We start from the raw sequence: 17,630 nt of genomic DNA on the forward strand, positions 1-17,630 counted from the left end.
TTTTCTACCAGAAAACCTTCAAACTCTTTGGCCATTCCTTTTCTTAAACATATTTGAGTTGATCTTTAAAATGATCTGCAGCAATTCTCAGATGACTAAAGCAGCCTGTTCTCTCTTCCTGAACCCCCCTCCCCCACCCCAACACACACTCCTCAAGCATGAAACCACAAACAGCCAAGCTGAATATACCAACAGGAATGTCTCTAGGGTACATCTCAAAAACATGTACCTTCCTTCAATACCTGTCCAAGCCCTCTGAAATTTTAGTAAACTCTTCTATCTGTTGCCCTGTGCAGATATTGCATAGAAGGAAATCCATTCCTACCACAATGGTTTATAGCAGAGAGAAGATGAATGTATCTGATGCACCTGTGCCTGCAATCTGCAGAATGTTGATGAAAAACAGCAAAGTCTACCACTTATGAGAGCTGTTAAAATGAGTAAAGGTGAGGGTGGGATTTGAACCCAGGAGCTTCAGAAGATAGACAAGGTGCAACAAGGTGCATTAACATGGTGAGCCACAAATGGCATCTTTCTGTTAGAAGAGATGTTTCCTCCCATGACAGCTTAGGATGTCCTAGCCATGGGAAGGAGAAAATAAGTTTGCCTGGAAAAGGAAATGTGCTGATAAAAACGGCAAAGTCCACCATCTAGACCAGGGGTAGGAAACTCCGGTCCTCGAGAGCCGTATTCCAGTCGGGTTTTCAGGATTTCCCCAATGAATATGCATAAGATCTATTTGCATGCACTGCTTTCAATGCATATTCATTGTGAAAATCCTGAAAACCTGACTGGAATACGGCTGTCGAGGACCGGAGTTCCCTACCCCTGATCTAGTCCCTCTTCAAGTTTCAAGTTTATTAGGATTTTATATACCGCCTATCAAGGTTATCTAAGCGGTTTTTTTTACAATCAGGTACTCAAGCATTTTCCCTCTTATGACAGCTAATAGGAAGCTGTTAGGAAGTTGGTAAAATGAGTAAAGGTGAGGGTGGGATTTGAACCCAGGAGCTTCAGAAGATAGACAAGGTGCAACAAGGTGCATTAACATGGTGAGCCACAAATGGCATCTTTCTGTTAGAAGAGATGTTTCCTCCCATGACAGCTTAGGATGTCCTAGCCATAGGACGGAGAAAATAAGTTTGCCTGGAAAAGGAAATGTGCTGCTAAAAACGGCAAAGTCCACCATCTAGACCAGTGGTTCTTAACCTTGTTGGAGGTACTGAACCCCACCAGTTTCATATGCGTGTTCACTGAACCCTTCTTTATTGGAAAAATAAAATATGATTTTTACAAATTCAAAACATAGGTATACAGTGAGGGAAAAAATAATATTAATTTTGAAAACAAAAAAGTTCTCCTATATTTCGAATAATAATAACATAATAATGAAATTTACTGCAAATCAGTGTGACTTCTGCTGTTGCCTCTCAGAGACCAGTTCAGAAATGTGCGGCTTTACCTTGGCAAGTGACACTCTCATGTCATTTTCGCAACAAAGTCTGTTCCTTTTCTTCGTTTTTATGTCCAGCATCCTCGAAAAGGATTGCTCGCAAAGATATGTTGTAACAAATGGTATGAAAATTTCCAGAGCTTTCTTAGCAATAACAGGGTACGTTACCAATTGTTGACACCAAAACGTTGAGAGCGTTGTTGTTGTTCTGAAGAGTTGCTGTTGAACCTGGCTCTGTGAATTTCAATGATTTCATCGAGGTATTCATCATTGACATCTGTTGTCTCAATACTAAACGTGAACGGCTGTCTCACCCATGCTGGATATGACTCTCTTGTAGGGAAGTATCCATCGAGAGACTTTGCAAGCTCATCTAAGTGCGTGGCAATAGTTTGCTTCAGTTCCGCGGGTACAGAAATGTCTCCGATTCCAGATACATTTTCGATCTTACTTACACAGTTGTCTAGCAGGGGAAAGTTTGCGAAGTTATCATTTTCTGTTCGTCATTTCCATAATGGTAGCTTTTTTTTTGAAAAGCTTTCAGGTTTTCTTCCGCTTCGATGATGTTGACTCCACCACCCTGCATCTACTTATTGAGATGATTGAGAGCTGCAAAGATATCAGCCATGTACGCTAAAATGAGAATGAACTCAGAATTTTTGAAGCAATCTGCATGACAATGTTGCTGCTCTTGCAAAAACAGAGCTAATTCCACACGCATGGCAAAAACATGATTCAGCACCTGTCCCTGGGATAACCACCGAACGTTAGAATGGTACAGAAGTACCTCGAATTCAGATCCCATTTCTTTACACAGCTCCTTGAAGATGCGGTGCTTCAGAGCATTGTTTTGCACATAGTTCACGCATTCCACAACAATTTTTAAAACTTCTGCCAGTTTTGAAGGCAAGGTTTTTGTTGCCAACGCGTGCCTGTGCAGAATGCAATGCGTAACAATGATGTGTGGTGCATCGGCATTTACTAGCGCACCAAAACCGGACTTTCTTCCGAGCATGGCTGGAGTTCCGTCCGAACAAACTGCAGAAACCATATCCCACGAAAGATTGTTGTCTTTGAAGAAGTCATCCACAAGTTTCTTCACATCAGTTGCCTTAGTTGTTGTTGTAAGAGGCTTACAAAATAAAAAATCTTCCTTTATCATGTCGTCTTTCACATAGCGCACGAATACTGCAAGCTGGCTTAGATTGGAAACGTCTGTGGTCTCGTCAAGTTGAAGGCTGAATTTTGCCGGGCTTGAAATCAGATCTCCAACTACTTGAGCCAAGATGTCTTTGCTCATGTCCTCTATTCTGTTGCTGCTGACGTCATTTGAAAGAGGAATTTCAGATAACTGAACTTCAGCCGCTTTTCCCAGCATAATATTCGCCATCTTCAACACAGCTAATTTTATGAGTGTTTCACCAATGGTGTGTGGTTTGCCCTGCTTTTCGATCAGGTAAGCAACTTTGTGATGCTGTGAGGATCGGTTTGTTGATGGGTACAAAGCCGAGAACAGGCAGAGTAGCCTTTTCATCGAATCTTGCTCTCTTCACCTTGAATTCAGCGAGCGTTGTGTTCTTGTATTTTCCATCTCCATGCAGCTTAAGGAAGTGTTCCCTTAGTTTTGCCGGGGCTAGACTAGAATTACTCAACTTGGCATTGCAAATAATGCAATTAGGACGCTGACTCCCATCATGTTCCGTTATACATGTGAATCCATATTGTACATATTCGTCCGACCACTTTCGTATTTTGCTCGACATAGTTAGTAAGGGATTAAAATATTAAGATAGGTATCACACGACATACCATCACAACAGTTACAATTCAACTACTGTGTGCATCAAATCCCCTGCAGCACAGATAGGCCAAGCGATGTTGCGTGATCATCTGCAGCCAATTATGGACAAGCGGGGCGTATCATCACGAATCATAAGCGCTTCGGTCACGTTCAATCATCTATCAGCTATTCAGTGATTTTGATCAAGACTGATTGTGTACTCGGTTTCTTGATCTATCAATCTGTAACTAACGCCTTATATACATCAATCAATTCCTGATCAAAATTTGTGATTTAACTGATAGATGATTGAACGTGACCGAAGCGCTATATGAGTCGGAGGTGTGTTTTGACCTCCGCCGAACCCGCGAGACTGACTCATCGAACCCCTGGGGTTCAGTCGAACCCAGGTTAAGAACCACTGATCTAGACCCTCTTATGACAGCTAATAGGAAGCTGTTAGAAAGTTGTTAAAATGAGTGAAGGTGAGATTTGAACCAGGGTACTTAAGAAAATGGACAACGTGAATTAACCTGGTGAGCCACAAATGCTTTCTTTGTGGTGATTGTGATATGATAGCTAATCAGATGATACATAGGCAGGACAGTCAACTAAGATATGAAAGGGCAGTGAGATTCACCTGAGTAGAAGCTGATGTAGCTCTATGGGTTAAAGTCCTGTGCTGTCATATGGAGGTTGTGAGTTCAACACCCAGTGCATCTTTTAATTGTGGCATACTGCCTTGAAGGTGCAGCATGATAATCTCACAATGAGGTCAGCTTTGTGAAGCTGAAGAGCTCCATTTTGCAATGAGGGAAAATGCATATTAAGGTTTGTATCTGGTTTTTCTCTTTAAGCGCTGAGAAATGAAGTAATGTGTGCAATAATGATATGTTTTTCATGTTCTTTCTTTGCTTTCAAGAAACAGCTGATTGCAACACTGTTTGTTGAGAAAAAAGGGGGTTATTTTTAAGGAGGAAAGCCAAAGGTGGTGTAATAACTAAATTATATTACTGTTTGAGCAGAAAAGTACTATGTTTTTCATCCAATATGTTTATATTGATGTGCTCTATTGATATGGTGGTTTATTAAATCTATTAGGAGGGAGAAAGAAGGAAAAAAAACCCATATTCAAACTCACTATAGGAAATATTGTGAAAGCTGAAAGCACACCTAATCTGTGTCTATAGGAAGTCTCCGGCTACGAAAGCTGAAACTGCATAGAAATGAAGCAAAAGCTACACTTAGACCAGCTTTTCCTAAAGTTAGGCTTAGGATTCAATGCTTACCAATGCCCACGAGCTCTTAGGCACTGCTAGGCATGATTCTGTGAACAATGCCTAGCATTTGATTGACAGCTGCACGAGGCCTGTGAGAACTCATGTCAACCAATCACTAACAGCTCTCCATGGGGCAGGAGCGTGGGAAGGCCGTTACTGCTGCGGTTCACTACAGGACCACCGGGAATTGTAAAAGGTGTGTGAAGGAAGTGGGAGGGAGATAAAGGAAGGCACAGTCAGCCGGGACAAGAGGCGGAAGGGATCCCTCCTGTCCTGGCCCACCACTGGACCACTAAGGATTAAGAAGGTACATGGGGGAGATGGGAGGCTTAGTAAGAGTTTTTTTTGAGTTGGCTGGGAGAGGAGGCGGGAGGGATCCCTCCTGTGTCGGCTCACTGCTGATCTACCAGGTCTTACGGCAGGCCTGGCAGAGGGCGGATGGGTGCTGATCCGAATATAAGCCGAGACACCCATTTTTGGCCCAAATATCTCGGCTTATATTCAAGTATATACAGTGAGTGTGTGCAGGCCAGATTTGATTAAGAAATATCACATGCACATTTGAAAATACAATGTTTCCAAATCCCACCTAGAACATTCCTTAAAGAATACCTTTCTTTAATTTGATAAAGTTGCAGGTGCTGTGGAACTCTGCAGGTACTTTTCAATTTTCAAACCACCCTTTTATCCAGAAAATCGAGTTGAAAATTGTTCTCTCCATGGTGAAAAAGTAGTCTGACTTTACAGTCTACTGCATTAATCACTAGGCTACTCCTCAGACTTGCAGTAGTCTGGGATTAAAAAGAAATATATTTTTTCACTGAATTTTTATTCTGCCTTGGTGGTTGGACAGCCATTGTGTACAATACTTGGAAACAAAGTATAATACAATTTAAAAAAAAAAAATTCCCTTCTATAATTCCTCCTGCAGGCAGTATATTTAGTAAAATACCCTGCCCTCACAGAATAATTAAATTAACTTATTGTACTCTAAGCACTGGAGCCGAATCCTGGCTCAAGTGTGGAGCTAAATTCATATCCTGATCATGTTCATCCTCAGCTACTGGACCGACTTTAGGGTTGCCAAGGTAAGGAAATATATGGTGTGAGGAGAGACTGTTTGTGTACATAGCTTAATCCATCTTTAAAGGAGTCTTGCTTGCTCCTTAAATAAACAGGGTTATAGAACTTGATGTGCATAAAAATAAGCTCAGAACTGCTTCCTGTTCATGTATTGTGACTGAAACTAGCTGACACCTGGTGAAGTTCACTGAAGGGAGCCACCAGTCCGTGTGGTTGTCAGTCAATCACTAGGCATCCTTAGGCATCTCTAGGCATTGTTGAGGTAGGTGCCAGTATATTAATATACTGGTGCCCATCTCGCATGCCTAGTGACTCCTAAGTTTCCCATAACTATTCTCCACCCCAACTAAGCCTACTTTCCAAGTAGGCATCATTAAGTATCAGAGAGTGCCTCAACTTAGGCATTACTAGGCACTACGGCCCAAATTCTGTAACCAGCGCCTATGTTAGGCACCTATTTTGGAGGCGCCCAACTAGATAAGCGCCTATCTAAATTGAATAACAAGCTCAATTAAGCTTTTTAATCAGCAATAATATTGATGCCTATCTAGAAGGAGCTATTCTGTAACAAGGTGCCTCTAAAAATTTAGGCGGCCTTCAAAAAAATAGATGCTATGCATGTTAGCCATGGGTGTGGCTTTGTGTTAGGCTCCTTGTTACAGAATCGCTGCTCTTAAGCATGCATAAGCGCTCGCATGGCCGCCTAACTTTTGGTTGTGCCTAGAGCTGGCCTATTTATTGGGTGCCTCCAAAATAGGTGCCGCTCAGCGTAATTCACTAAACAGCACCCAATTTTACTTGAATCGCGCTGTACGGTGCCTAACTTTTGGGCGCATATAGAATTTGCCCCTATGTGGAAATCCACATGTAACATTAATTGATTTTTAGTTTTTTAATCGGTTTTTAATGGCATGATCAATTACCATTCCAATTAAACAATTAAAAAAATTAACTTGTGCACGGATTTAGGTTAGGCATTGCTAGGCGTCCTTGATGAGCGTGCCTAGCGGCACGAAACCTTGGTACCACATATAGAATCGGGCCCACACCTGCATAAGTACTAGCAAGGTGCCTAAGATCTATTCTACAAATGCCTGCTGGACTTACATACCACTACTACTACTACTATTTATTTCTATAGCGCTACCGGACATACGCAGTGCTGTACAGAATCACGAAGAAGACTGTCCCTGCTCGAAGGAGCTTACAATCTACACAGACAAGACAGACAAATATAGAGCATATTTGCAAAGGGGGGAGGCATATACAGATGTGGCATGGGTGGGTCTGCCACTTACACATGTAACTTACAGAATACAGTAAGTTACATGCATCTCTTCTGCATTTAGATGCCTATACATGCCAGCTTTATGGCTGGTGAACTGTGGGTGACTAAATGGGTTTTATGCTACAGTATTTGTCTAGGTTCCATTATGAAATAAGCTCCTATCACATACTTGGAGAGCCTACATGGTAACAATTAAATGTATTTGTTCAGTTAGACAGTTAGGGCTCCTTTTAGGTGCACTAGCGTTTTTAGTACACGCACCGGATTAGTGCGCGCTGTAGCGCACGCTACCCGAAAAACTACGCTTGCTCAAGAGGAGGCAGTAGTGGCTAGCACACGCCGCATTATAGCGTGTGCTATTTCGCACATTAAGGCCCTAACACACCTTTGTAAAAGGAGCCCTTAGTGGTGGAAGAAGGAGTTAAAATGAAAAGGAGGTAGGGGAGATATGGTTTAGAGCAGGGGTGTCCAACCTGCAGCCCGAGGGCAGCATGTGGCTCCGTGAAGTATTTGGTGCGGCCCTGGTTGAGGGCGATGCAGTGTTTTCCTCTGCTGCTCCCAGGTGTTTACCGTCTTGCCAGCTCCCTCCTCTGTCTTGCTGCAGCGTCTGCGCGTTTGTGTGGCCTCAGAAAATTTTTTTTCGGCCAATGCAGCCCAGGGAAACCAAAAGGTTGGGCTTTTCTTTCTATGATGGAGTTCTTTTCAAACTTTGAATGCATCTTTTTTTTTTTTTTTTAAATTGTAAACCACTCTATTTGCTTTTAGAGAGTCGGTGTTGTATGTGTGTGTGTGTGTGTGTATATATATATATATATATATATATATATATATATATTTTTTTTTTTTTTAATATGTTTATTGACAAACAGGCAGTACAGCCAAAACGCAGTCACAAAACAGAGCAACAGTAGGTCAATCCAGAGCGGAACATAATATAATAAGTTTTCAAATCAAAGGTAAATCTTCGACAGGTCCTGGAGCGATTCTTCAATACCCGGCCCGAGTACACCTGTTTTATCAGGGGAAGAATCTCTCCTTTGATTTTGTCAGTGGTATTTTAAATAAACGAAACATGTAACTTTTTTAGAGTGCAGCATATACACATCATGTCGGTAACTGATTCTACAGCCATAACACTTTTTCTCTGTCTTGGGAAAAGGTCATGCAAGAGTTGAAAAGTAAGGAAATAAGCAACTCATTTAGAAAATCAATCAATAAAAAGGAGGGAATTACTGCAATTGGAGGTGTATCGGCAATATCCAGTGAGGGAACACAGCACTCTTATTCAGGTAAAGACTGTGGACTTTTCTTGTTAAAATCTACTTTTCTTTGGTTTCTAAGCTGTTATATTGTCTGTATAAAGGCAAAAAAACCCTAAGATTGCTAAAAAAAAATCTTTAATAAAATATCCTCAACAATTTGGCAATCAATATGGAGAGAGTAAAAATCTCTCACTATATACATCCCGCTACAAAGAGATTATACTGTGCAATGTTGAAATTCAACTCAAACTTAAAAGTTTTTAGGGAACAGACTTCAGTACTGGGGAACTAAAGATTCTATAAGATCCCCTGGGCTGGCGACTTATATGGGAACAAGCCCTGTAATCTAAAATGAGTCTGCCCCGTACATCATAATGTCTGAGCATTTTTAATGATAATTATAAGTGAAAAATCACCATCCCAAAACAAGTAAAATCACATATGCACGATATTCCCTCCTTGAGTAGGAGAAAAAGTCTTCAGTTTTCTATATCACTGTATATAATTCCACAAAATCAGCACAATGAAATATATCCAAGATATTAAAAATATCAACTTATCTGTGTTGAAAGGCAAGAACGGACTTTCCTTTTAACGCAGATAAATTGATCTTTTTGATATCTTGACTGGATGGAGGGGAAGAGAAAAGAGACAATATTTTACGTATGGATGGAGGGGAAGAGAGTTGGAGAAGGGTCTAGAAAGATGTGTAGGAACACCTAACCTCACCCAAGGCTAGGTGTGGGCGTGGTTTCACCCAGAAGTGGCCTTGGATGAGTTTAAGTGGTCCTAAGCTTCTCCCTAGTAGGCATACCTCAGGCCCACCATACTATAAAAGATACTGGGGGGGGGTGTTCAGGTCTGGGATGTGTGCCAAGGTGGGGGTTTCAAGTTTGAGGAAGGTCATAGATTGGGGATGATGGGTTTGAGTGGGGGGGCCTGCTGGCAGGAGGGAGTGGGCTCATGCCTATTGCAGATAGGGGTGTTCTTTTAGGGGTTCTGGCAGGAAGGATTGGGCATTCCTTCTGCTGCAGACAGTGTCGAGTGAAAGTATGGGGATGGCGGCAAGAGGAATTGGGCAACCCTCCTGCCATGGACAGTGTTTCGGGGGGGAGGGTCCGCTGACACTGCTGCTCAGTTGATCACGGCAGAGAGATTCCCTTTCCATGATCAACTCAGCAGCAATGCAATTCTATAATTGGGCGCCTGTGACATGGTTAGGGGGGTTAAGCATCTGTCCCTTAGGACAGACGCGATTCTGTATAGGACTTTGGTGTGCGATTCTTAGGCAGCTGCAGAAACTGGCGTCCTATAAAGAATTTCTCCCTGGATGTCTACATCCATTGGTAGATGTCATGGTCCCATGTAAGATACACGTTGGCTCTCCTTCAGCCCTTCTAAACCCAATATGGCCCCCCACTTAAAAATGAGCGAAGTCCACCGGCTTAGATGTATAAGTTCAGGCATTCTAATCCATGTGTGCAGCTGCCATACATGCCTTGCGGTTAGCACATAAAAACTTACTGTGAGCTGTCACAGGTACAGATAGCATGGATGTAGTTATTGTGCATGGGAAGATGTAGGGTATGTCCCCCCGCCTGCAGGTACCACAAAAGCTTTGCTTTTACTGTGTGGTAATTTGAGTGCTTATTGTGTGTTGCAAAACTTCACTGCACTTCAGCAAAAGGGCCCAAAACACTTCACTAAGTGGAGCAGAACTGACCAGTCTTTCCCAACATGAAACTGGTAGTGACAAAAGCTCTTTGCTAAGAAACTGGCAGTGGCAGCGAATCACCATTTTGGGTCAGCCTAGCAGTTCAGAGCTACAAAAGTATTACAGTTCATTTCTTTCCTTAACTAAAATGATGATTTTTGTCCCTCAGAGGAAGAAAAGTTTGCTTTTGTTAACTGGATAAATAAAGCTCTTCAGGACGACCCAGATTGTCGGCATCTATTGCCTATTAACCCTTCAGATGCTAGTCTATTTAAGTCACTCAGAGATGGCATCCTTCTTTGGTAAGTCCAGTAGGAATGGGTGAAAATGTCCTTCCATCTTGCACAGCTACTTGATTTGAGCCACTCACGGGTGAGGGAGGATCAGAGGGTAACAAGACAACACACATATGAAGTGGCTTCTTGTGTTTTATATTTCTCTTCACCAGTTATGGTCAATCAAAAGGGTTTTGTCTCCATAAGTGCTACTACCAGTAGGACTAGGTGGGCATCTGCAGTACCAAATTTGACAGAAAGGGAGAGGGAAAGTTAGGTGCTGGGGAATCTGCACTAAATTAGTATTCTCAAAGGGCATTCTGCTTAGAGCGCCCTGTGGAGAATACTAGCTTAGTGCCGATCTTGCGTCTAATTTTGGCCATGAGCACTTACGCCTGCTGAAAACTGGTGTAAATGCTGGTGTGTATCTAATGGGGTGGTTGGGTATGTAAATGATCCTGTTCTCTAACATCACACCTAAATTCTTGGAATGCTCTTGACCTGTCTATGCTCCTCCTATGGCCATTCACTTTCTTGAGTTATGCGTCACATGTTGGGTGCATGGCAGATCCACACAAACCCAAATGAAGGTTGATTAAAGCCAATTATTGGTTGTTAACGGCTCATTAAAGGCCCTTTTTACAAAGTGGTGGTAGTGATTCCTGGTGTGACAAATGCAAAAAAAAAAAAAGCCCATAGAAATTGTGCCAGGAATCGCTACCATGGCTTTGAAAAAAGGAGCACTAAATAATTAAGTTTGCACATGGATCTGGGATCCATGCCCAAATTTGTTCACCCAGCTTTGGTCGACCTAATTTGGTGGAAAGTGTCTTGACTAAAAGAATCTTACTTTTGTGCTTTCAACTGGCTTTTCTTTGAGATTAAGGAGACTTTACTTCAGAGATACCATCTGATATAGGGCTCCTTTTACAAAGGTGCGCTAGCGTTTTTAGTGCATGCACCAGATTAGCATGCGCTACCTGAAAAACTACCGCTTGCTCAAGAGGAGGCGGTAGCGACTAACACGCGAGGCAATTTAGAGCGCGCTATTCTGCGCGTTAAGGCCCTAACGCACCTTTGTAAAAGGAGCCCATAGTGTGTATGTGAAAGGTGGTCTTAACTGCTCTGTGTGGTTGTATAGTGGCCTTTCCTATTTTAATGGAATTCTTTTCAATCTTATTTTAATATTTTGGAAACCAGTTTGATCCTTTACTTTTAGCTAAGTGGTATATAAAGTGCTCTAATAAACATAAACAAACTCTAATAAATTTTCATCTATATTTGCCTATTCAATGAGACACAGTTTCCAGTTTCCTTGCTTCTGCTGTCACAAGAAAATAGAGAGGGGCACAAAGGAGATTTAACAAAGACCATTAACCTTTGTAGTTTTATCTCATGAATATTACATGAGATAGCAAAGAAATGTAATAGAAAAAGCATTTAATTAAATTCTGGCAGTATACTGAATTCAATAAAAATGTCATCTCGGGTTTTTGGGGTTTTTTTTTTTTTAATCTAGAAAACATCTCTGCTGTTTTAACATAAGTTCCCTTGATTTTGTTTAGTTAAAGTAAATTTCTATGTTTTTGTACCTTTAGCAAATTGATTAATTTATCACAGCCAGACACAATTGATGAAAGAGCCATCAATAAGAAGAAATTGACATCCTTCACTATTTCTGTAGGTATTTAATAAGACAAATAACCATAAGCTTCTACATTATATTCTAATATAGCCACATTTTTTTTTTCAGTTTGTTGTCAGGTGGATTTTTAGCCATAAATAGAATTTTATAAATTGTCTTTGTGCATAAAATTGGGTCACGCCTAAACGTTGGCAGAATGCAAGCTGGTACATATGAGTGTACCTATACAGCAGGAATAGTGGAACATGGGCAAAGATGCAATTTACGCATCTACATTTTAAAATACACCCAATTGTTTATATTGGAGGAAATTCTATAAATGGTGCTCAAAATTCAGCAACCCTCCCAAAATTAGCACTGAATACTATTTTATAATGGCTGTTCCCGGATAGGTGCAACTTCTAGAACAGCATTTAATGCCAGGATTCATGCTCAGTGGCGTAATAAGGGCGAGAGGTGCCCCTACCCCACCATCTTCCCCACCTCCCCTGCCACGCATGTGCCCTTTTCCCATTCCCCGTACCTTTTTAATTTCTCCAGCACGAGCAGCATGCCTATGTCGGTGTTGGCTCACTCTTTGACATCACTTCCTAGGCGTGGGTCCCGGAAGTGACATCAGAGAGAGTGCCGATGCTGACGTGGGCAGCAACCTCATGCCGAGGAAGTAAAAAAAAAAAAGTATAGGGAAAACAAGGAGCACATGCGTGGCAAGGAGAGGAGTGGGAGAGGAGGAGGAATGCCACACCCTCAGTGAGACTGCACCTGGGGTGCAGCATGCAAGTTGGGTGCGGGTCATCCGTATTCTATAACACTGCACATATTTTTAAGGGAACGCCCCTGGCCCGCCCATGCTTCTCTCATGGCCACACCCCCTTTGCAGATCTGCATGGAATACTTACAAGTTATACTATAAATAGGCACGTAAGTGTGTTTTCATGCAGACCTACCATTTCTGCCCTATTTTGGTACCTTGCATCTATTAGAAAGCTTTTCTAAACCAAAAATTCAGCATGGAAGTAGCACCTAATGTTTGGTGTCGTATATAGAATTTCTTCCATTGTACATGTGTACATATACCGTACTCTCAAGCAGGCATAATATCTATGCCTTCAATGTGGGCACAATATTTCTACTACTATTTTATAATGACACATAGGCATCTATGTGTCTTTATAAAATAGGTACCTTCCTGCCCTATTAACCTAAGTCTCCTGTTATAAAATAACTCTTAAAGACTGTACAGTTAGATAAGTCATTTTTTAGTGAGAAGCTCCTTTCATTTTCACCTGTATTGTAACAGATGTAATGTTTGATATTTTATTTGCTCAGCAGGGGGGGTGGTCCGCCCCGGGTGCACAGCCAGCCACCCTCCCTATTCTGCCGCTGCTGCTTTCCTTAATCAGCAGTAGCGGCAGTAAACAGTGGTGTCCGTGGGTTCTCACTCCGGCATTGTACAGCTTTTGGCCGGCTCCCCTGTTCAAAGCTGCGGGCGTTTACACCTCATGCGATCCGCGGCTGCGTCGTAAACGTTCCCTCTGACGTCATGACATTGGATAGAAGGCTTCTGACGCAGCCGTGGATCATGTGAGGTGTAGACGCCCGCGGCTTTGAGCAGGGGAACTGGTCAGACATGTTGGGCAGGGAAGAGAAATGCTGCTGCACAGGGAAGGGGGGAGGGTAGAAATGCTGCACAGAGAAGGGGGAGAAGGTAGAAATACTGTACAGGCAAGGGGGGGAGAAATGCTGCAAAGGCAAGGGGGGGAGGAAGAAATGCTGCACAAGCAAGGGGGGAGAAATGCTGCACAGGCAAGGGGGGAGAAATGCTGCTGATGCACAGGCAAGGGGGGGAGAAATGCTGCTGATGCACAGGCAAGAGGGGGAGAAATGCTGCTGATGCACAGGGAAGGGGGGAGAAATGCTGCTGCTGCACAGGGAAGAGGGGGAGAGAAATGCTGCTGCTGCAGCACCCAATTGGGGAGAGAGAGGGAACGAGGGAGAAGGAAGATAAGGGAGAGGAACCAGAGATGCCGAATCCATGGGAGGGAGGGAAAAGAAAAGAAGGAAAGGAGATACCAGACCATGGAGGGGGGAGGAAGAGATGCCATGGCATGGGGGGAGGGAAGGGAAGGAGAGAGAGATACCACACCATGGTGTGGAGTGGGAAGGAAGGAAGGAAAGGAGAAGAGAGAGAGATGCCAAAACATAGGGGAGGGGGTGGAGACAGAAAAATGGAGAGGGGGTGAAGCTGAAATGAATCGTGTGCAAAAGAGAGAAGGGACCCCGGATATACAGTTTATTGAAGGGACATAGAAAGAGGGAAGATGCCATATGGAAGAGAGAGAGGGTGGACAGTAGATGGAAGGGGTAGAGAGAGAGGGCTGAAGCTGGGTGGAAGGGGTAGAGAGAGTGTTGGTAGTAAATGGAAGGGGTAGAGAGAGAGGGCAGAAGCTGGGTGGAAGGGGCAAAGAGAGGGCAGATGTTGCATGGAAGGGAGAGAGGACAAACGCTGTATAGAAAGAAGAGAGCAAAGAGAAGATGATTAAAGCAGAAACGACAAAAGGTAGAAAGTTTTTATTTGTTAATTTGTAAGTGGTGATATGTATCAATTTTTGTCAAATTTACATCTACTGTCTTTATATTTTGCACAGTATTAGGTGACATGTGTCACTGTTTTTGGTAAATTGTATGCAGTCTAGTTTCTTGGCGGTTCAGTTTAACTTTTGTCTACATATTTCTATTTTTAGTTTGTGATTATTCCATATTGTGCGAGGGTGTATCTCTGTTCTGTGTGTATGAAAAGGACATAGTTTTCAGTTGGCATTGACTACAGGATCAATTGACTGTGCGGGATCTAGCTTGTTTAGTTTTACAATGTATGTATTGGTGTTCTAGTGCTCACTGCAGTGTTTAAGATGCTGCCTTTTCCTAGGTATACTCTTGTGCGATATGTGGATTGTTACTAAAAATCATATTTTTAGTAACAATCCACATGGGGGGGGTCACATATGCTAGGTATGCCACTGGGGAGGGGAACAGATGCATGGCAGTAGACTGTGGAAAGTGTCACTCATTGTGCATGTAGGGGAGTTTCTGGTCATTAGAGGAAAACTTCTACTGATGGTGGGGCTTGGGGATTCCAGGCAGCCATAGCAATGGTCCTTCAATTTTGGGTAGGCCTGAGTCCAAAGTGTGTGTTGGGGATGGGCATCCAGCCCCCTCCCTCCATGGTGAAGCTACAACTTCTTCGTGCTTCCAGCTTAGAATTAGCTTTCTGCAGGCTATGATATCCAAACTTTCCTTTGTAACCATGCAGAGTCCCTGCCCCCCCCCCCTTTAAACCCTGTCATCCATCTATCTCACACTTGCCATACTAGTAGCAATTTGTGGCTCATTCTATGACTGCATCTGAAATCTGGTTATAAGATGATGTCATTGCAGAATGACTGCGACACCTACTTCTAGGGGTTTTGTGAGTAATCCTGTGCAGCATCCCAAGGGAATGGAAATCAAGCCTGGGAACCAAACCCTAGTTCTCTGCATGGCAGTGTACGATTCTTCCTCTGAAGCATTAAATTGGCTCAAGTTTTCTGTGCAATAGCAAAACTAGCTGGGCACTACAGCTGGGATGCTGTGCGAATTATATGTTATTAAAAGATTGTTAATTTGTTTTAACTGGTTGTTTCTTGTGATTTCATAATGACATAATCATATATGTTAGTGTGAGGTTTTTGGTTTATTTCCCTCCAGGAAAATTTAAATCTGGCTTTGAATTCTGCTTCAGCAATTGGCTGCACAGTAGTGAATATTGGCTCACAGGACCTTAAAGAAGGAAAGCCTTATCTGGTATTAGGACTTTTGTGGCAGATTATTAAAGCCGGTCTGCTTGCTGACATAGAGATCTCCAGAAATGAAGGTAGATATGAAAAGAATATTGTGATGTGTATATAGGTTAAGATGAATTTACTCATCTATACTGATAATAATGCTGTTGTCCTGTTTTAAACTCTTCTTAGCTCTCATTGCTTTGCTAAATGAGGGAGAAGACCTGGAGCAGTTAATGAAACTTTCCCCAGAAGAGCTTTTGCTTCGTTGGGTTAACTACCATCTGGTGAATGCAGGCTGGCAAAAAATCACCAATTTTAGTCAAGATATTAAGGTAATTCAGAGCAACTGACAAATTCAAACTTGAGGTTTAGAGAAGTCCGGTGGTGCTTTTTAATTTTAGTTTTTCTTGCATTGAATGGTTTTCTAGTAGAGCGCTGCATTGGACCTGAGGAAAGGAGTTATGGTCTCTGAATTAGTAAAAAATGTATTAAAATTAGTTCAATAAACAGTATCATCTTATTTCCTTTTTCTATTAATAAACAATTATCAACACAGCTACAATAATACCTTATCCTAAAGAAAAAAATAAATAAATAAAACAAATAGAAACTTTTTTCTATCTTTGTTGTCTGGTTTCTGCTTTCCTCATCTTCCCATCATTCTCTTTCTTCCATCCACTGTCTGCCCTCTCTCTGCCTCTTCCATATGGCATCTGCTCTCTTTCTATGCCTCTTCCAGAAATTGTCTGCCTCTCCCTTGCATCTCTCCCTCCATTGGTGTGGCATCCATCTTATTCCCTTCCCTCCTCCAATGGTCTGGCATCTCTCTCCTCGCCTTCTCTTCCCTCTCCCACACACCCATGGTCTGGCATTTCACTCTCTCCTCTCCCTTCCCCCCACTTCCATCAGCATCTGCTCCCTTTCTTTTCATCCAACCCAATTCCATCCACTATCATAAGAACATAAGAATTGCCACTACTGGGTCAGAACAGTGGTCCATCGTGCCCAGCAGTCCGCTCCCGCGGCGGCCCTTAGGTCAAAGACCAGTGCCCTAACTTGAGTCCAGTCATACCTGCATACGATCTGGTTTAGGAGGAACTTGTCTAACTTTGTCTTGAAACCCTGGAGGGTGTTTTCCCCTATAACAACCTCCAGAAGAGCGTTCCGGTTTTCCACCACCCTCTGGGTGAAGAAGAACTTCCTTACGTTCGTACAGAATCTATCCCCTTTTAACTTTAGAGAGTGCCCTCTCGTTCTTTCTACCTTGGAGAGGGTGAATAACCTGTCTTTATCCACTAAGTCTATTCCCTTCATTATCTTGAATGTTTCAATCATGTCCCCTCTCAGTCTCCTCTTTTCAAGGGAGAAGAGGCTCAGTTTCTCTAACCTCTCGCTGTACGACAACTCCTCCAGCCCCTTAACCATTTTAGTCGCTCTTCTCTGGACCCTTTCGAATAGTACTGGGTCCTTTAAGTATGGCGACCAGTGTGCAAGTTCATCAAGCAAGATCTTCTTTTGCCATGCTGGCTGGTTCTTCTCAGATCGTGTCCGTCAAGGTGATCAATGATGCAGTCCTTTAATCTCTTCCCTTTCCTTGCACACCAATTCCATCAGCATCTTCCCCCTTTCTCTCCCCCCACCACCCTTCCATACCACACTGCCCCACCACCCTTCCTTACCATCCTTCCCACCACCCTTCCAAACCACCCTGCTCCCTTTCTCCCCCTCCACCACCCTTCCATACCACCCTGCCCCCTTTCTCTCCCTCCACCACCCTTCCATACCACACTGCCCCACCACCCTTCCATACCATCCTTCCCACCACCCTTCCATACCAGCCTTCCCACCACCCTTCCATACCACACTGCCCCCTTTCTCTCCCTCCACCACCCTTCCATACCACGCTGCCCCACCACTCTTCCATACCATCCTTCCCATCACCCTTGCATACCACACCTTGCCCCCTTTCTCTCCCTCCACCACCCTTCCATGTTCCTTTCTCTCTCTCCCTTCAAACATTGCAGCT

The 17,630-nt window shown here is 43.0% G+C and overlaps 1 protein-coding gene across 2 annotated transcripts in view; it reads left to right on the plus strand.

Annotated features, from left to right (window-relative positions):
- Positions 1-17,630, plus strand: part of PLS1 (plastin 1) — a 107,717-nt gene that overhangs the window by 45,598 nt on the left and 44,489 nt on the right. For both annotated transcript variants that reach the window (XM_033958793.1, XM_033958792.1), the window contains exons 4-8: positions 8,044-8,173; positions 10,030-10,162; positions 11,734-11,815; positions 15,528-15,693; positions 15,794-15,936. In XM_033958793.1, the coding sequence (XP_033814684.1) occupies positions 8,044-8,173; positions 10,030-10,162; positions 11,734-11,815; positions 15,528-15,693; positions 15,794-15,936 (654 nt within the window). The remainder of the gene's footprint in view (positions 1-8,043; positions 8,174-10,029; positions 10,163-11,733; positions 11,816-15,527; positions 15,694-15,793; positions 15,937-17,630) is intronic.

The sequence above is a fragment of the Geotrypetes seraphini genome, chromosome 9 (assembly GCF_902459505.1).
Source record: "Geotrypetes seraphini chromosome 9, aGeoSer1.1, whole genome shotgun sequence".
NCBI lineage: Eukaryota > Metazoa > Chordata > Amphibia > Gymnophiona > Dermophiidae > Geotrypetes > Geotrypetes seraphini.